The sequence below is a fragment of the Marmota monax genome, unplaced genomic scaffold, assembly GCF_021218885.2.
Source record: "Marmota monax isolate L192 unplaced genomic scaffold, Marmota_monax_Labrador192_F-V1.1 WCK01_AAM20220418_F8-fsc00077, whole genome shotgun sequence".
Taxonomy (NCBI): Eukaryota; Metazoa; Chordata; class Mammalia; order Rodentia; family Sciuridae; genus Marmota; species Marmota monax.
Window position 1 is genome coordinate 3,074,105 of NW_026694610.1, and position 21,880 is coordinate 3,095,984.

The 21,880-nt window shown below is 37.1% G+C and overlaps 1 protein-coding gene across 8 annotated transcripts in view; it reads right to left on the reverse strand.

Annotated features, from left to right (window-relative positions):
• Spef2 (sperm flagellar 2) overlaps positions 1-21,880 on the reverse strand; it is a 188,934-nt gene that overhangs the window by 109,256 nt on the left and 57,798 nt on the right. For all 8 annotated transcript variants that reach the window (XR_009224705.1, XM_058572081.1, XM_058572080.1 and 5 more), the window contains one exon: positions 244-463. Coding sequence is in view for 7 of the 8 variants with exons in the window: in XM_058572081.1 (XP_058428064.1) it covers positions 244-463 (220 nt within the window). In the remaining variant the exon portion in view is untranslated. The remainder of the gene's footprint in view (positions 1-243; positions 464-21,880) is intronic.

Sequence of the window (21,880 nt, forward strand, 5' to 3'; positions counted from 1 at the left end):
ACTTAGCATAATGTAAAAATTTATCTATGTTTTAGCATGTTGTCAGTACTTCAATCATCTTCAAGTGAATAACTATGGCCTGAATAATGAATTAACTGATCACACTCTTATAAAACTTGTGATGACAGATTTTCCAATGTATTAGCAGAGCTTCATATATGTTTTCTATAGACATGGATATTTGCAACTACACTCAGTGCAAATGGAACCCAGTAAGAATTGGGGGCGGGGGAAGCATTCTACCTTTCTGTAGAGACTTTAGATTGGCAGATTTCCCACTAAGTGTTTTCCCCAACAAACATCCTTTAATAGCAAATGAAGGTAACTCAGTCTCTTTTGGTTCCACTTGAGGAGGAAGAGATTTTTCTACTAATCTGTGAAGCACATGACCCAATATGCAATTGTTGGAGGGTGGTAAATTATCAACCATTTCTTCTGGTAAAGCCCACTCTCCAACCATATTCTGAAAAAATAACAAATTGTTATGATTTTAAGAGACACAGTCTTAAAAGTGGAATTTAAACATAGAAGAACTTTAAATATTAAAAATAAATCCAAATTGCCTCAAATGAAATCTGATGAATACATTAATTAATTATATTATTTAAAAGTAATAACTCAAAAAAATTCAAAAAAGTAATAACTCAATAATACTGTCACAATAGTATCAAAACAAGCCTCCTACATAAAAGTAAAAAAAAAAAGTTAGTGTATAAAAATAGGCATTTTGAGTTGAGACAAATTTTAATCTAGGTTGAGCATTAAGACATATATTGATACTATCCTATCATCAATAAACAGATAAAGGAGAGCATGTAATAGTTTATATGTTATGTTAAGTACTAAGCTTGTTTAAAACAAGAAAGAAAAGAGAATTTTTAAGACCAGTGGAGTTTTCTCTAGGTTATTATGTTTGATTCCTACTTTCTTCAGGTTTTTTGCTGAAATGATCAAGCAGGTAGAAGGAGATGGGAAAGTACCATACAGATTACATTTTCTGACATTCATATAACAAAATTGAAAATTGATTTTACAAAGATAAACAAAGTATAAGTATTTAAAATTAAATACTGGGTACATTTTTTAAAAAATAATTCTTCTGTTAAAGAAGAAATTAAAACTATAAAGTACAGGAAGAACATCAAAACAGTTTATATAAAATGTGAGATGTGATCAAACTATCCTCAGGAGAAAACACGTAGTCCTTAGACAAAAATTCCTCGATTTAAAATAAACAGAAGGAAAATAAATACTCTAAGCATGGAATTATGGAACAAAATGACTTTTAAATAATCAAAAGAAATTAAGAGGAGTTGAGTTTTGTGCATGGTGAGAGATACAGGTTTAGTTTCATTTTGCTGCATATGGATTTCCAATTCTCCCAGCACAATTTGTTAAAAAGGCTGTCTTTTCTCCAATGTATGTTTTTGGCACCTTTGTCTAGTATGAAATAAGTATATTTATGTGGATTTGTCTCTGTGTCTTCTATTCTGTACCATTGTTCTATATATCTATTTTGGTGTCAATACCATGCTGTTTTTGTTACTATAGCTTTGTAGTATAGTTTAAGGTCCGGTATTATGATAACTCCTGCTTCACTCTTCTTGCTAAAGGATTGCTTTGTCTATTCTAACTCAACTTAGAGTGGATCAAGGACCTAGGAATTAGACCAGAGGCCCTGCGCCTAATGGAGAAAAAAGTAGACCCAAATCTTCATCAGGTAAGATTAGGCTCCAACTTCTTTAGCCAGACTCCTAAAATATAAGAAATAAAATTAAAAAATTAATTAATGGGATGGACTTAAACTAAAAAGATTCTCAGAAAAAGAAACAATCAATGAGGTGAAGAGAGAGCCTACATTTTGGGAGCAAAGTTTTGCCACAGGCACATCAGATAGAGCACTAATCTCCAAGATATATAAAGAACTCAAAAAACTTAACACCAGAAAAACAAATAACCCAATCAATAAAAAATGGACTAAGGAGCTGAACAGACACTTCTCAGAAGAAGATATACATTTGATCAACAAATATATGAAAAAATGTTCAACATCTCTAGCAATTAGAGAAATGCAAATCAAAACCATTCTAAGATTTCATCCCACTTCAGTCAGAATGGCAGCTATTAAGAATACAAGCAACAATAAATGTTGGCGAGGATGTGGGGGAAAAGGCACACTCATACACTGCTGGTAGGACTGCAAATTGGTGCAGTCAATGTGGAAAGCAGTATGGAGATTTCTTGGAAAATTGGGAATGGAATCACCATTTGACCCAGCCATCCCTCTCCCTGGTCTATACCCAAAGGACTTAAGAATAGCATACTACAGGACACAACCACATCAATGTTTATAGCAGCACAATTCGTAATAGCTAAACTGTGGAATCAACCTTCAATAGATGAATGTATTAAAAAAATGTGGCCCTTCAATAGATGAATGGATTAAAAAATGTGGCCTTTATACACAATTTATACTCAGCAATAAAAGAGAATAAAATCATGGCATTTGCAGGTAAATGGATTGTGTTGGAGAAGATAGTGCTAAGAGAAGTTAGCCAATCCCAAAAAACCAAATGCCGAATGTTTTCTCTGATATAAGGAGGCTGATTCATCCTTGGGTAGGGAGGGGAAGCATGGGAGAAATAAACAAACTCTAGATAAGGCAGATGGGTGAGAGGGGAAGAGAGGGGCAAGGGGCTAGAAATGATGTGGAATGTGATGGACATTATTATCCAAAGTACATGTGTGAAGACACGAATTGGTATGAGTATACTTTGTATACCACAAGAGATATAAAAAATTGTGGTATATATGTGTAATAAGAATTATATGCATTCTGCTGTCATATGTAAATAAAAAATAAATTAATAAAAAAGAATAAAAACAACAATAAGTGCTGGTGAGGATATGGAGGGGAAGGCATACTCATACATTGCTGGTGGGACTGCAAATTGGTGCAACCAATCTGGAAAGTAGTATGGAGATTCCTTTGGAACTTGGAATGAAACCACCATTTGACCCAGCTATCCCACTACTTGGTCTATATCCAAAGATATAAAATCAGCATACTATAGTAATGCAGCCACATCAATGTTTATAGCAGTTCAATTCACAATAAGCCATGGAAGCAACCTAGATGCCCTTAAATGGATGAACAGATAAAGAAACTGTAGTATATATACACAATGGAATATTACTCAGCTTGCAGGTAAATGGATGGAGTTGGAGAATATCACACTAAGAGAAATAAGCCAATCCCAAATATCAAAGGCTGAATGTTCTCTCTGATAAGTGGATGCTGATCCATTATGGTGGGTGGGAAAAATGGAGAAACTGTGGGAAAAGGGGAGTGAGAGGTGGGGAGGGACATGGGGGCAGGAAAGATGGCAGAATGAGATCTATATCATTACCTTAGGTACATGTATGACTGCACATATGGTGCAACACTACATCATAAACAACCAGAGAAATGAAGAGTTGTGCTGCAATTGTGTACAATGCATCAAAATGCATTCTGCTGTCATATATACCTAATTAAAATAAATAAATAAATAAAATTTTAAAAAAAGAACAAAATAAACTACATTTTGACCTAAAAAAAGAAAAAAAAACTAAGAAGAAGAGTATAAAATAAAAATGGTAATTAATAAATTACAGAGTAAAACTACTGAGATGCTGTATGGATAAATGTCTAAAACATCCATATGAATCATGGGAATGAACTTGTGACTAATTTGGCAGAAGGTGAAGAATAGCAAGAATCAATGTAATAATATAGGAAAGAAGATAGCAACATATTTTAAGGAGATAAAAGATAAGAAATATTATTTACAAGTATATTGTAAAAAATGTGAACTTATTACTGTAAAATAACAAAGGATAGTCTAAGAATGTTCCAGTTATTAAAATTAAGTTAAATGGCGTCTTTGAAAAGATAAAAGCCTTTAAAGAAATGGAAAAGCTGTTGGAAATCTCTATTTAAACTTGAAGACTGTAATGGCTTATGGAGAATTTTCATTTCTTAATTGAATAAAAATTTAAATGTTTAAAACCTTCTTGAGTAGTAAAGAAGACTTGAGTATAGAAGAAGCTTTCTGGCACATTTGGATAATTGACAAAACAATAAGCCAAAAAGAAAACCCAAGCTAAACTCACCCAGAGATATCTTGCAAAAGTCATACATACAAGTCAACACTTATTAATGGACCATAAAGATACTGATTGACATTGCCTGTATATTTGCTATATGTTGTGTACTTCTGTCTTCATGAATTATCTCAAATGATTCTCACATAGCCCTCATGTAAGTATTTTCTTCTTGATTTTGTCAAAGAAAATCCTGAGTATTAAACAGACAGAGTTACTTCAAGGCATACATTGTAACCTAGGCAGTCAGATTATTGAACTGTGCTTATAACCTGTATGCTATATCGTGTTTTCCTCACCATGAGAGAATTACTCCATGAATACAAAAAGGTTAAATATTAGAAACCAATTACTCTCTTCTGTTAATACATTATTATTTTTTAAAAGCATATGATTATTCTTATCAAAAAAGCACCCGAGGAAATTCAAATTTCATTTTTTATTTAAAAAATACAAATATGATTTAAAAAACAACCCTAATCTCTTAGTAATGTATGAATTAAAGATAACTTTCCTAACATTCTCTGCACCAATATGTAAAGCTGAACTAAAGCGGTTACACATTTTGCCATTAAAGGCAGGAACAACAAAAAGATGCTCAGCATTAACACCATTAGTCACACTCTTCTGGAAAGTTCTAGCCAGTGTAACCATTTAAGAAAAAGAATCCGTAGTTCTGTCCCTAGAGGCATTGGTGGCTGATGAAGAGTGGCAGCTGCAACCTGAACTGCTAGTGTTCCATGGTAGAGATGAGGTCACAGTTTTCTTGTCTGCCCGTGCTGACAAATACATACATTTTTGTGGTACTAGCAATTGAACACAGAGCCTGTGCTTGCTCAGCAGATGCTCTACCTCTGAGCTATATCACCAATTTTTTAAAAAAGATTTTTTTTAAACTTAGGATCTCATTAAGTAGTGTTCTTGAGATCCTCCTGCCTCAGTCTCACAAGTAGGTGGGATTACAGGTATGCACTATAATGCCCACCCTATTTAGGCTATTGTTAACAATATTTCTATAATTACAGAACATCATATATAAATAAACACATGTCTATGTTTCTGCTTTTTAAAAGCTCAGCATTCGTTCTCTCTCTCTCTCTCTCTCTCTCTCTCTCTCTCTCTCTCTCTCTGTATGTGTGTGTGTTTGGTACAAGAGATTAAACACAGGGGCATTTAGTCACTGAACCACATTACCATCCTTCATTTTAAAATTTTAAGACAGGGTCTTGCTAAGTTGCTGAGGCTGGCCTCAAACTTTAAATCCTCCTGCCTCAGCTTCCAGAGTCACTGGTATTACAGGTATGCACCACCATGGTCAACCTCGGTATTTTTTTAATATTCAATATCTGACTGACTAAATAAATAAAATAAATACTTGCACAGAATGTAATTAAATGTGGAAAGTGCTGTGGATGGTTTGTCGCGTTTGGTGCCAGAATTTCTGTCATGATGACACTGGAGATAAGGAAACCTTTGAAGCAAACAAAACAATGAACGTATTGATAACAGGTTTTTCCTTAAAAGTGGTAGAACTTATTCAACTATAATTGCATTGGACTGTTTGTCACTGTTACACAAATGACCTTTAAAAAAAAAACTATTTTGTTTTAATTGGACTTGACTTTTTCTGTGCAAAATAATTATCTGCATTCACCAAAATTAGTTAAACATTGAGTGAATTTACATAATTTTATAGCATTATAATTGATTACTTCTGCTTTCATTCACTGTTATTGTTTATACTTTTAATTAGACAAATGATAATTATTTTGTAATAAGGTCAGTCAGAAATGGAACAAATAAGAAAACAGAACCCAAGATTCAAATTCCAAGACCACATTAAAGTGCAGGTTGCCAAGTTATAATGATTTTGAGCCGTGCAGTCATTCAACCTTTTCCAAAAGAAGAAATCTTAGATTAAAATCAGATGATCTGGGTTCCGGTAATGATTGCACTACTTGTGGAATCATTGTCAATTCTTTTATCTTTGGAGCATCATAGAAATAGCATATCTCAGAGGATTATTATAAAGATTGAATGAAATAATTCTGTGTAAGTAGCTTATGTGATCACCGACTATAAACACTTAGGAAGCTGGAGGCCACACAGTACTTCTAGTGCCACACAGGAGGGGTATCAGCATGATCATTTCTGCCCAGTAGAAAAAATCACATTTGGTTGCCCCCAGTCAGAAAGGCTTGCTTTTTCAAAAAGAATCATGATTAAGCTCTCTTCTGTCCCTGAATTAGTTCTAGATTGTGGCCAAACACAGTGAAACAGAACATTGACTGTGAAGAGAACAGAATGTTGAGGTTGGGGAAAGAACTGGAGCCCCACCCATGGAGATAAGCAGACACAGGATTTGATATGACACACTGAGCACAGTCACCTTAAAATACAGCTGATGGTGTTTCTAAGCCAAGACCAAAGATGAAGCCTACAGCCCTACAGCGAATATTCAAAGAGTATGGAACTGGACATGATGAATGAAGAGGTGATCACAACTGGACCAAGACAGATTCAGACCACTGATTACTAATCCAACTACAGTCAGCTAAGGAAACTTTACCACTTGATTTGTAGAAAAGAATGAGAAATTTCTACCAGATCTATATTTTATGTGCTTGTTTTATGTAGATATGATTTTATATATATATATATATATATATATATATATATATATATATATATATATATATATATATAACTATATCTTCATTTCTTCAGATATAGTTTTAAACAGACATCTGACTACTAGTTTCAAGACTAATGACTAATGCTGGGAGTGGTCAATAATAGATAATAGCACCTGGTGTGAATTGCTGCTTTAACAAAATGCTCTTTTAGTGTAGATGTGCTATGTGTGTTTGTTCACTTGATTTATGTAAACTGTCAAGTATATATAGGAAAGAGTTGTCTTTATTTTATAGTACCTGCATAAATATCATAAGTATGCATTTTTGAGAAGGTGTAAGTGCAAAACTCAAGATCTGTGTATTTTTATCTACTTACACCCAGAAATCATAAAATTAGAGCACAGAGTGAAGAGTCTGTTCTTGATTAAAGTCACAATCTGTAAAATAGTACTATTTTTACTTATTTACCCTAAACTTTCCAGAATCCTAATTCTGAATTCTTGGGCTCATAGCGTCCGTCATTCTTACCACCTTCCCACATGACTTGGTCCTCCCACTCTGCTATCTGACCTAGATAGTAGACTCACATACCTCCCTCTATCTTGTTGTAGAAACATAATGCATACCTAGACTTACAATTCTGGTTATTTCCAGTCTGTCATACCATTTTGATTTCCTATGGACAGATGTGTTATTATTTTTGGTCTTATGAACCATCTTGAATATTTATAAACAGCATCTTCTTGAAAACAAATGTGCTTAAATGTTGGTGCGCACTTCAGGGCAGACCAAAGATCTTCCAAGTGTCCTTTGGATTCCTTCCTTCTTTGTAAAAGTGACCAGGTGACTGGAAGCTGCTGCTAGCAGAGCTGCATGTTTTTCTCAAGAGATTTTGCGTCTGTCTCTCCATAATAACTACTCACAGGACAAAAGCCATGTCTATGCCATTCTCATTGCCTGCCACTCCTAAACATCCAAGTTGGGAATGAAACTTCTTCATCCATCTTTCCAAAGGAGGAGGCACATGGTTTACTTAGATCAACATAGACACAGATAATCTGGGTCTCAGTAGTTATTCATCTGTCCTTAAAATCTCAAAGTACCACTAGCACCACATTCAATAAGCAAGCCAACATCAAATTATGTCAATGATACCTACTAGTGATAGTCAAATGTGGCCTTTGTGGTGTGATGGTATTAGTTTGCATACACAAGATCCAGTTTTTGTTTCTTTGTTTATTTGTTGCAAATGATAGACCCGACCAACATCTGCATAGATAGATGTGACCCAGGTGCTCCCAGTTTGGCAGGCTCTTGACAACACACAATTCAAATACTGAAATCAAGGACAAGACAAGTTCCTCTTCCCTGAAAAGAGAGAAAGGAGCTCCTAGGGATACAACCCACACTCTTTTTGACAGTTGATAGTTTCCTTGGGTTTTCCTGAAATGAAATCCTTTTGCCTACAGTTGATAAAAAAAAAAAATAGACAAAATACCTTGCTACAGTGGCAAAAGTACTTAGGAGAGAAGTTTCTAATAGACTGATCTTAAGAAACTCCACTGGTGGGCGGGGCTAGGGTTGTGTCTCAGTGGTAGAGCACTTGTCTTGCACCTGTGAGGCACTGGGATAGATCCTCTGCACCACATGAAAATAGATAAAGGTACTGTGTCCACCTACAACTAAAAATTTAAAAAGAAAGAAACACCAGTGGCAGTAACCCCACAAAATAAGCCTAGGCTCCCTTTAGAATATAGCCAATGCACTACAACTCTACCATAGCAGGCTGCCTTCATTGTGTGCCTGGCTTCCTTTTGGCACACCGCCCTGCAGAGAGTGAGGAAGAGATGGATCTGTGATACCTGAATTAAATACTTTTTACAGAAGCGGAGTCAGGGGATGATGCAGCCATTACTATTCCTCAAATTCCAAGAGCCATTATATTTATGTTCATGATGATTAACTCTTCATTCAAGACTTCCCGATCATCTTCCTTGCCAAACTCCTGAACTCCATTTTTTTTCTTTTTTTAGTTTGATCCCACATGAACCCTCCATGAGCTGTCTAGCCCTTCTTAGAGCCCAATTACTACTGAAATGCATCTTCGAAGACACTAGCTTTTAAAATGCTTTTACCAGGACACTCCTTAAGAAATGCATTCTACACTGTGACCTGGTATTTATGTAGAAGTATAGATAAAGCAGGAAAAAAAATCATGAAATACTATTTGGGATGTGCTTTATTTCATGTTGTATTACACTGCATTTCATTTATATGATTTGTTGTGTTTTTGTATTTTAGAAAATAAATACTGATTGTGATACATGAATTAATTTTATAATTTGGTTTCAACACACTCTTCCAAACATAAATAATAAAGGATATTTTATTGGGGCAGGCACTATTACTGCATATCTATAATTACCACATGGGTTCCTTTCTTACATATCTGCAGAATAACAGTAAATCTCTCATTTTATATCACTTGAGTCAGAGTACAGAGTAGGTACTTATTTATCAAAGTTTGTTTCTAAAACAGTATATTATTTCTCATAATTGATTATAAATAATTTGAAAATCCAGGTCATTCAAATTTTTCAATTTTATTTGTGTGGTTTTATCTTAGTTACAGTTTGCTTCTTTTATAGTACTTACAAAATGTTTTTTGAAAAATTATTTTTAAATATTTTTTAATATAAATCCCTGAATTACCAAATAACATATCAATTAAGATTATTAAAATGCAATAAAAGATAGGTTATTATAAAATAGACCAATTAATTGTTTAATTGTAGCCAAAGGAAAATTATTACTGAATGGGAGACAGGTAATTTGTTAATTCAAGCCTAAATACCTTGAGCAAATATTATCTTAACCAGACATGACACAATTGCCCACTTAAAATATTCTAATTCACTGGAAAATTTTCATATTTTCTCTTGAAGGAAGTGACCTAAAACACAGTCCCTAATCTTAGTTTGGTTTATATTCTTGGAATCAATGAACTCATAAGAAGTGCAGACAGGAGAGGATGAGTTCATAGTTCATGGTTCATAGGATGAGATCAGTTTTGAGTTAATGCTTTTAAGTCAGCTGATCTCTCCTCATACTTCACAGATCAATCCAACCTCATCCCTTCTATGGTGCTTCCATGAGCACCCATTCTTACCCATACTTTAGGTCAAGAAATGTTTATTCTCTCATCCTAATTAAACTGTGAGTACTGGGAATGTAGGGTCTCTTTATTAATCAACTTTATATTCCCAATACCTACTTGCTGGCACAAATAGGAAATCAATAAAAACTGATCAATTGATAAAATCAATCAAAATATAGGTTCAATGTATGTAAATTGAGTAAATGAATGATTATATAGATATTAAATTTTTGTAATCTTAAAAAAATATTTATATTTTAGTTGTAGTTGGACACAATACCTTTATTTTATTTATTTATTTTTACATGGGGCTGAGGATCTAACCTAGGGCTTCACATGTGCTAGGAAAGTGAGCGCTCTACATTTGAGCCACAAATCCAGCACAAAATTTTTGTAATTTTGATTAATGAGTAGCAAGATTTAATTTTTCAAATAGAGTAAATGGACCCAACTCAATCCCCAAACAAAAACAAGCTCAGTGGCATTCTCACAGATAAAAGAGCCAGAATCCATATCAATGTATGTAATTAGTTAACACAGGAAACATCTCCAGAAATGAACAGATCATGTGACCAAAGAATTCTCCCAAAGAGAGAGAATTGGGAAGAACTTCCTATATTTGTAATTCAGATTTAAAAATTTATGATAATTGCCCAGAATTCTCAGGAAAAGTAGGATGGATGGTTATATATCTTGCCTGACCACGAGTCCCTCACATAAGCTGACAGCCCTATAAAGCTTCTTGAACACTGTGTAGGACCTGTTTGATAGCCAAGCTTCAGTGAAAAAGACAGATGCCACAGGCACTGCTTTTGACAAGGAGGCAGAGAGGAGATGGTGATTAGCCAAAGTGCAACTGAATTCTGGATTCCCCCCCCTCAGGAGCTAGTATGCAAGCAAGGGGCAACATGATGGGGTCCAGTTTCAAAAAGGTGTCAGACAATCCTTAAAAAAATGAACTGATCCTAGGGCTGGGGTTGTGGCTCAGTGGTAGAGTATTCGCCTAGCACATGTGAGGCACTGGGTTTGATCCTCAGCACAAAACACAAATAAATAAATAAATATTTTTATAAAAAGTTGAACTGATCCTGTTTGGCAGCCTTGTTCAGTCACTTGACTTCAGGTCAGCTCAGAGTATGGATAGCTACCTGGTCACATCTTCCTACCAGACAGTTTGTCCATCAGATTCTAGAGGAGCCAGGGGGTAAAAGTATTCATTCCTTAGTGACATTGGCAGTGTGGGTGCACCTCCAAAAAAAAAAAGGCCATATCTATTGCCCAGAAAACTAAACATACTCCAAGGCAATGAGGTAAAGGACTTAGTTCTATTTCACCTGCCATCTGGAGCTCCATGCTGAGTTGGAGAGTATTCTGTTTGGAAAGAGAATTATGGTGATGCCTTTCCTATACATCTATCCCATGGTTGATTCTAGCTCAGGAAATCAAAAATATTGGTCCTGATCCAATAATAGCTACAGTTTGCTTCTGTTCCAACAGTAGCCTTTTTCAATCTGCCATGACCTAAGAGTATGGAAACAGCCATGTTTAATTTCAGCCCATTACAGAAGAAGATCCAGGACAACAGTCTCCATCATTCTTATTTTAGGAGGAAAATTTTAAATGAGCACGGTCAATTACCAGCATGTGATAAAGATCACTGTATAGGCCTATGCTTGAAAGAGCCTGGTATCTTGCTATGCAACCCATTCAGCCTAGCTTGTAACTTTAGAAGTTCAGAAAGCTCAGCACTTGTGAGGAGTGCAGGTTTCCTCTTCTAAAGTTTTGAGCTATAATTTACTTATATATCAGGCAGCCAGAACCACTGGGCTGATTATAAGCTTGATTATAAGACTAAGCCACTTTGAGAGATCATTGATCTTGAAAAGATACATTTCATTAAGGTGAAATTCAGAGACAAATCTAATGCAAACAGTGGGTAAGGGCTTATGTCTAGGACTCTGATTCCACATGTGTTCAAAGTGGGTCACTCAGGAGATCAGTGTAGGAGTGGACCTTATGCAAAGAATCTGGCTTCTGTAGTTGCCAAAGTGGGTAAAGGACAAACCAGAAAATCAATGGGAGAGATCCTAGGAAAACCTTGACCATCCTCTGCCTTGCCTAGTCATAGTTAGGAGGGAGCCTGAAATAGGGTTATTCTTCTTTATTTATGTGATCAAAAGCAAATAAACATAAGTGGTTGATGCTCATTCTATATAATTTGTAAAGCTTTCAGGACCCTGTCTTGGACTCTGTCCTTACCTCCTATTCCATTCCACTTCTTACAGGTGCCAATCCTTTGGCTTTGTAAACCTTTGTAAAAAAACCTTTGTAAACCATTTGCCATTTCTGGTCTAATGCTTTGAACTTGATATCTTAATTCAACTATTTATAGTATGGTTCTCTAATGTGCCTTGCTTATCTCCAGTTCTACTCACTTGAAGCCAAATATCTTTCCCTGATCCAAGCTCTCCTTCTGTTTTCTCTATCCACCAAACAAGTCTCAGATCTCTACCAAACCTACTCCATCCCTCTGAAATCCTTAGCCCATAACAGTTAGAAAATAGCCTTGTTTCTTGACAACCATTATCTTAGGACAGCTATAAATTCCTTTGGACACTAATAATCTGATACTGTGCTCTATAATTTACTTAGTTATCATGGGTAAGCAGTCCAGCATACTGATCACTCTTCCAAGAGACAATGAGATTTAGTCTAAAATAGCTGATCAGATAGCCTTACCATTACTGAAGAAATTTGAGGAGTTGCAGGAAAAACTACAAACAAATAGATGAAATTGTATTCATGAAATGCATAACCATAAAAATAAAACTGGAATAACAATGGGAATATTCCCTTATGCACTAAATTTCTTTCCCAGTTCTTTTCTATTTTGGCGACTGATCGTGATTCTTATTGATTCTCTTGAATATGCTTATATTTTAGCAGGTGCTGAGATCTTAATCCAAAGGAGTGGTACTGTGAGTCATTCAGTACAACGGCAGGCAGAATTTTTACAGTAGAATGGCCTCACAGAACATCTTAGCTCTATTTTTTTTCCCTACTCAAAAAGTCATGTTTTTCTGTCTATATGAAAATAAAATATAAAACATTGTTTTCTTTCCTCTACTACTTCACAACAAAACTCTACATTTATATTTAAAGTTAATAGGATCCAACATGGCGGCCGGCAAGGAAGCAGCACTTTCAGTATCTCCACATTAACAGGATCAGAAACACCCATTAAAACAGCTACATTCTACCTACTGAGGAACTTCTAGCAAAATTCCGCTGAAAGGAGACCTGCCAGGAAGTAGTAAGTTATATTAGAGGTGACAGTTGGCCCCAGACAAGTGAATCTTGGCCGGCCACGCGGGCACAGAGGTCCAATCCCGCAGCCACCGCCCAACCGGCTCTGCAAGCGGCCCCCGGCGGCCCGGGGCAGCGAGAAGGGTCCCCGCCTGGCCCAGCAGACGGCTCCCGCCATCCTGGCTCTCCTGGCGGCCCCGCTCGCTCGGTTATCGGCCACCCCGCCCCGCCCGGCTCTTAGCCATGAGGCCACTGCCTACCGGGTTCTACAAGCGCGGCGAGAAGGGTCCCCGCCCAGCAGATGGCCTGTGCCCTCCCAGCTCTGCTAACGGCCACGCCCCCACTGTGAACAGCCCCGCCCACCTGGCAAACGGCTCCCCCCCAGACAACGTGAAGGAAATCTAACCAAGCTTTTATGAACTAGCGAACTGGGAACTAAAACCAGAGATTGGGTCAGACCAGAGACAAGCCAGTTCCACCCCTCCCTTCGGACACTCCAGCAAGGAGGCAGGGGCCCGCCATTGCAGAGAGGGGAAGTCACCAAAGTTCGGCCAAAGAGATTCCTTCCCAGCGGAATCTACTTTAGCAGGTGTGTGACTCCCACCCGCATCAGATACAAACAACCGGGAAACTTCAAAATCTCTCCGTGGGCGTGACTGTAAGGGCCAAAGGACTCTCGACCCCCAACTCCCAATACTGCCAGTGACGTGGGCGTGACTGTAGGGGCGGAGGGAAGCAGAGAAGACTCCCCACCCCCAACTCCCCCAACCGCCAACTGAGAGGGCGTGACAGTAGGGGCGGAGGGAAACATAGGACACTCCAGACCCCCAACTCCTCCTACTGCCAGCGGAGTGGTCGTGATTGTAGGGGCTGAGGGAAGCAGATGGGATCCTCGACCCCCAACTCCCATTACCACCAGTGGCGACACCAATGGTCTTAGCCGCCAGACTCCGAAGGTGTGCCCACCAAAGGGGTCAGGAAAAATTAAACTATTGACTCCCAGAACACAGCTCCACAGCACTGGGGCTTAGATGAATGACAGAGAGAGTGCTCAGTCATTAGGGAAATAGAGCACCCAGAGGGGCTGAAAGTGTAACCAAATCCTTGGAGAACCTCCTCCGGTGCACAGGACCTGGCTGGCTGGCAGGAGGAAGGGAAGTAGGGGCTGTAGAAGTGAAACGGCTCTGGACCAACAGGACTGAGAGACTCCCAGGAGCCGCCTTACAGGGATTGCTGTTGACACATTGAGGGCAAATCTCAGCCCGGAGGGCACAGCTTTGCCTACGGGAAGAGAAGAAAATGGATCTCTAAGACCTAATTTTATTTCTTATTTTATTTTATTTTTTCTCTCCCTTTTTCCCTCTTTCTCCCCCCTTCCAAGTTTTATTGTTCTTTCCATTCTCCTCTATGCTATCTAACTCCCCCTCCTTCTTACTTTTCAAGAGCACCTTCCTTCCCCTTCCCCCCAACTTTCATCCCAAGCATTACGTCCTCCATTTCATGTAACTGTCTAAATGCAAACAGGTGAATGTTTCGAGGCCGTCTATAGTGCTCCTAAATACCTACCTACTACCAACACCCTGATCCAATTGACAGTTAGCATCCCCCTTCAGTAGAGCAATCTTCTAAAGTAGCCAAGACATACTAACCCGTATACCTTCATAGCACCCAACATAAAGTCCTAAGAACAAAAAACAAATCACTATATGCATACAAAATCCGGAAGCCCTTTATAAATTGAATGAATCAGCTCTAAAGTACAATAAAGCCCAACATCTATAGGCATAATCTCCCACCACAAAGGAGAAACAACAGATATAAACAAAGCCAAAACAAATGTATAGGAGAAAGCAGTTACAAAGCAGTCAAACAGAGCTGGAAAGTAATGTGAACAACATGAAAAAAACAGGGAAAAAAGGAGTACAGATAATGCAGGACAACTTAAATCTACAGGAGGACCTAGAAGCATCAGAAACATGGACAGGGAAAGAAATCAAGGCATACCTAACTCAGATGGAACGGAATTTTAGAGAAGACATGAGACAGCAAATCCAAGAATTGAAAGTATATTTTGAAAACCAACTAAACAAACAAATTCAAACTGCAAAGAACGAGTTTTACCAGGAGATAGAGATCTTAAAAAAAAACCAAACAGTGATTTTAGAAATGCAAGAAACCATAAACCAGATTAAAAATGCTAACGAGAATATTACAAATAGATTAGATCAAGTAGAAGTCAGAACATCAGATAATGAAGACAAAGTTTATCAACTTGAAAAGAATATAGTCAATACTGAAAAGATGCTTAAATCTCACGAGCAATCTATCCAAGAGATATGGGATCTCATCAAAAAACCAAATTTGAGAGTCATTGGGATAGAAGAAGGCACAGTGATTCAAGCCAAAGGAATGGACAACCTATTGAATGAAATAATCCTAGAAAACTTCCCAGAGATGAAAGATGAAATGGATTGCCAAATCCTGGAAGCCTACAGGACCCCAAACATCCAAAACTGTAATAGGCCAACTCCAAGACATATAATTATGAAGATAGCCAACATACAGAACAAGGAGAGAATATTAAAAGCTACGAGGGAAAGGAGGCAGATTACATTCAGGGGTAAACCAATTAGGTTAACGGCTGATTTTTCATCACAGACTTTGAAAGCGAGAAGATCCTGGAACAATGTATTTCAAACGCTGAAAAATAATGGATTCCAACCAAGAATACTGTATCCAGCAAAATTAAGCTTCAGATTTGACAATGAAATTAAAATCTTTCACGATAAACAAAAGCTAAAAGAATTCGCAGCCAGAAAACCAGCACTGCAAAGCATTTTGAGCAAAATTCTACAAGAAGAGGAATGGAAAAACAGTGCCCAAAACCAACAGCGGGAGGTATCTCAGTAAAGGGGGAGGAAAACAACCAAAAAGTAAAAACTAGCCAAACTAAAATAAATAAATAAATAAACATGACTGGAAGTACAAATCATATTTCAATTGTAACCTTAAATGTTAATGGACTAAACTCACCAATCAAGAGACACAGGCTGGTAACCTGTATCAAAAAAACAAATCCAACAATATGCTGCCTTCAGGAGACTCATATGATAGGAAAAGACATACACAGGCTGAAGGTGAAAGGTTGGGAAAAATCATACCACTCACATGGCCCTCGGAAGCAAGCAGGAGTGGCCATACTCATATCGAATAAAATCAACTTCAAACCTAAGTTAATCAAAAGGGATAAAGAAGGACACTATATCCTGTTAAAAGGAACTATTCACCAACAAGATAACAATTATCAATTTATATGCACCAAATAATGGTGCAGCAACGTTCATAAAACAAACTCTCCTCAAGTTCAAGAGTCAAATTGACCACAACACAATAATTATGGGTGACTTCAACACACCGCTCTCGCCATTAGACAGATCCTCCAGACAAAAGCTGAATAAAGAAACTATAGAACTCAATGACACAATCAATAACCTAGACTTAACCGACATATATAGAATATATCAACCATCATCAAGTGGATACACCTTCTTCTCAGCAGCACATGGATCGTACTCAAAGATAGATCATATATTATGCCATAGGGCAACTTTTAGTAAATATAAAGGAGTGGAGATAATACCATGCACCATATCTGATCATAATGGAATGAAACTGGAAATCAATGAAAAAAGAAGGAAGGAAAAATCCTGCATCACATGGAAAATAAACAATATGTTACTGAATGATCAATGGGTTACAGAAGACATAAAGGAGGAAATCAAAAAATTCTTAGAGATAAACGACAATTCAGACACAACATACCAGAATCTATGGGACACAATGAAAGCAGTTTTAAGAGGGAAATTCATTTCCTGGAGTTCATTCCTCAAAAAATGAAAAAACCAACAAATAAACGAACTCACACTACATCTCAAAACCCTAGAAAAGGAAGAGCAAAACAACAGCAAATGTAGCAGAAGACAAGAAATAATTAAAATCAGAGCGGAAATCAATGAAATTGAAACAAAAAAAACCATTGAAAAAATTGATAAAACTAAAAGTTGGTTCTTTGAAAAAATAAATAAGATCGACAGACCCTTAGCCATGCTAACGAAGAGAAGAAGAGAGAAAACTCAAATCACTAACATACGGGATGAAAAAGGCAATATCACAACAGACACTACAGAAATACAGAAGATAATTAGAAAGTATTTTGAAACCCTATATTCTAATAAAATAGAAGACAGTGAAGACATCGATAAATTTCTTAAGTCATATGAGCTGCCCAGATTGAGTCAGGAAGACACACACAATTTAAACAGACCAATAACAAAGGAAGAAATAGAAGAAGCCATCAAAAGACTACCAACCAAAAAAAGCCCTGGACCACATGGGTATACAGCGGAGTTTTACAAATCCTTCAAAGAAGAATTAATACCAATACTTTTCAAGCTATTTCAAGAAATAGAAAAAGAAGGAGCTCTTCCAAATTCATTCTATGAGGCCAACATCACCCTGATCCCGAAACCAGACAAAGACACTTCAAAGAAAGAAAACTACAGACCAATATCTCTAATGAACATAGATGCAAAAATTCTCAATAAAATCCTGGCGAATCGAATACAAAAGCATATCAAAAAAATTGTGCACCATGATCAAGTAGGATTCATCCCTGGGATGCAAGGTTGGTTCAATATACGGAAATCAATAAATATTATTCACCACATCAACAGACTTAAAGATAAGAACCATATGATCGTCTCGATAGATGCAGAAAAAGCATTCGACAAAGTACAGCATCCTTTTATGTTCAAAACACTAGAAAAACTGGGGATAACAGGAACTTACCTCAACATTGTAAAAGCTATATATGCTAAGCCTCAGGCTAGCATCATTCTAAATGGAGAAAAACTGAAGGCATTCCCGCTAAAATCTGGAACAAGACAGGGATGCCCTCTCTCACCACTTCTATTTAATTTAGTCCTTGAAATACTAGCCAGAGCAATTAGACAGACAAAAGAAATTAAAGGCATAAAAATAGGAAAAGAAGAACTTAAAATATCACTATTTGCAGACGATATGATCCTATACTTAGAAGAACCAAAAGGGTCTACAAAGAAACTACTAGAACTAATAAATGAGTTCAGCAAAGTGGCAGGATATAAAATCAACACGCATAAATCAAAGGCATTCCTGTATATTAGTAACAAAACTTCTGAAATGGAAATGAGGAAAACCATCCCATTCACAATATCCTCAAAAAAAATAAAATACTTGGGAATCAACCTAACAAAAGAGGTGAAAGATTTATACAATGAAAACTACAGAACCCTAAAGAGAGAGAGATAAGAAGATCTTAGAAGATGGAAAAATGTACCCTGTTCATGGATAGGCAGAACCAACATCATAAAAATGGCGATATTACCCAAAGTTCTCTACAGGTTCAACGCAATGCCAATCAAAATCCCAACGGCATTTCTGGTAGAAATAGATAAAGGTATCATGAAATTCATATGGAAAAACAAAAGACCCAGAATAGCAAAAGCAATTCTAAGCAGGAAGTGTGAATCGGGAGGTATAGCAATACCAGATTTCAAACTGTACTACAGAGCAATAGTAACAAAAACAGCATGGTACTGGTACCAAAACAGGCAGGTGGATCAATGGTACAGAATAGAGGACACAGAGACCAATCCACAAAATTACAACTTTCTTATATTTGATAAAGGCGCTAAAAGCATGCAATGGAGAAAGGATAGCATCTTCAACAAATGGTGTTGGGAAAACTGGAAATCCATATGCAACAAAATGAAGCTGAACCCCTTTCTCTCGCCATGCACAAAAGTAAATTCAAAATGGATCAAGGACCTAGATATCAAATCAGAGACTCTGCACCTGATAGTAGAAAAAGTTGGCTCCCATCTACACATTGTGGGGTCGGGCTCCAAATTCCTTAATAGGATGCCCATAGCACAAAAGTTAATAACTAGAATCAACAAATGGGACTTACTCAAACTAAAAAGTTTTTTTTCTCAGCAAGAGAAACAATAAGAGAGGTAAATAGGGAGCCTACATCCTGGGATCAAATCTTTACTCCTCACACTTCAGATAGAGCCCTAATATCCAGAATATACAAAGAACTCAAAAAATTAAACAACAAGATAACAAACAACCCTATCAACAAATGGGCCAAGGACCTGAACAGACACTTCTCAGAGGAGGACATACAATCTATCAATAAGTACATGAAAAAATGCTCACCATCTCTAGCAGTCAGAGAAATGCAAATCAAAACCACCCTAAGATACCATCTCACTCCAGTAAGATTGGCAGCCATTATGAAGTCAAGCAACAATAAGTGCTGGTGAGGATGTGGGGAAAAGGGTACACTTGTACATTGCTGGTGGAACTGCAAACTGGTGCGACCAATATGGAAAGCAGTATGGAGATTCCTAGGAAAGCTGGGAATGGAACCACCATTTGACCCAGCTATCGCCCTTCTTGGTCTATTCCCTGAGGACCTTAAAAGAGCATACTATAGGGATACTGCCACATCAATGATCATGGCAGCACAATTCACAATAGCTAGACTTTGGAATCAACCCAGATGCCCTTCAATAGATGAATGGATTAAAAAACTGTGGCATTTATACACAATGGAGTATTACGCAGCACTAAAAAATGACAAAATCATGGATTTTGCAGTGAAATGGATGGCATTAGAGCAGATTATGCTAAGTGAAGCTAGCCAATCCTTAAAAAACAAATGCCAAATGTCTTCTTTGATATAAAGAGAGCAACTAAGATCAGAACAGGGAAGAAGAGCATGAGGAAAAGATTAACATTAAACAGAGACGAGTGGGGGGAGAGAAAGGGAGAGAGAAGGGAAACTATGGAAATGGAAGGAGACCCTCATTGTTACACAAAATTACATATAAGAGTTTGTGAGGGGAAAGGGGAAAAAAAAACAAGGGAGAGAATTAAACAACAGCAGATGGGGTAGAGAGGGAAGATGAGAGGGAAGAGGAGGGGGGATAGTAGGGGATAGGAAAGGTAGCAGAATACAACAGTCACTAATATGGTATTATGTAAAAATGTGGATGTGTAACCGATGTGATTCTGCAACTTGTATTTGGGGTAAAAAATGGGAGTTCATAACCCACTTGAATCAAATGTATGGAAGATGATATGTCATGAGCTTTGTAATGTTTTGAACAACCAATTAAAAAAATAATATTTAAAAAAAATAAAGTTAATAAATACAGTAGAATCACCTCTATAATCAAAACATAAGGCACTATCAAGGAATTTTAGAAAGTCATGAAACATTTGTAATTTCATTTGAACTAAAGATAGATTCTATATTTGATTAACACATTTTGACTTTGAGACATTGTATAATTGTCCCAAATTATATGTGAGGTTTTGTGTTCCTCCAAAGTTGCTATGTCCAAGCCTTAACTCCCAATGTGATGGTATTTGGAGCTAGGGGTGATTAGGTATAGATGAGGTAAGGAAGGTGGGACCCCATGATAGGACTAGTTCCTTAGAAGAAGAGAAAGAGAGCAGAACTCCTCTTTCTCTCTCCACTCAGTGAAGACACAGTAAGAAGGTGGTTTTCTGCAAGCCAGGAAGGGAGCACTCATTGGAGAACCAAATTGACAAACCTTGATTTGGACTTCCAAGCCTCCAGAACTGTGAGAAATATATTATTGTTGTTTAAGCCTCCTGATTATGGCATTTTGTTACAGCAATCTGGCCTGAATAATAAAATGCATATCTTTTAAGTGATAAAAATTAATGATCTAGCCATGTGTCCTTAACATTCAACTACTAAACCCTCCCATTGTGCATGGGTCAGTTATCTAGTGATGCCATGTAAGTGGTACCACTTCAGGTTGATATTCTGCCTATCAGGGAATTGATTAAACAGTAAACTAAAAAGGTTGTGTCAGCCACAGGAAACTCAAGAAGCAAGGCAAAAGCTACACTGAAGATGAGAATTTAATGTCAGAAAAGGAGTCTAGAAAGACACTAGATCAATATCCAGAACTGGAATTGAAGAGTAATCACAAGATGATGTCTAGAGGTTTTGGTCAAACAAGTCAGTCTCACCACCCATTTAGTCTCATATTCCTATTCTTCAGTGGAAAAGGCTTGGTGATAATAAATGCTATTGCATGTATAAATGTTGGGGATGGGAATGTATACAGGGCTGTAGTGAGAGGAACATGGCTGTTAAACCACATCATACAAATACTCCTTAATTCTAGTTAGTGGAAAATCATAAGCCATCAACCACCACAAACTCAACTGATCATGAACTTAAACTAATTTTCATTAAAAGAAAAAAAATATCAGGAATTAAAAATCATGACCAAGCACTTGAAATAGCATTGATGATATTCTGGAAACAAACCATCCTTCTTTCAAATTATAGCAATTGTAACTACAACTCGTTTGAGGGCATGCATTGTAGAGCTATGTAGAGATGTAGAAAAATCAGTTTTCAGGAAACCATAACTATGAGCTAACTTTAGTTTACGGACACCAAATTCTAGCAGTTGTCTTTTGGTATCCATGGGATTAGTTCAAGGAACTCCTGTGAATACAAAAATCCATGGATGCTCAGATC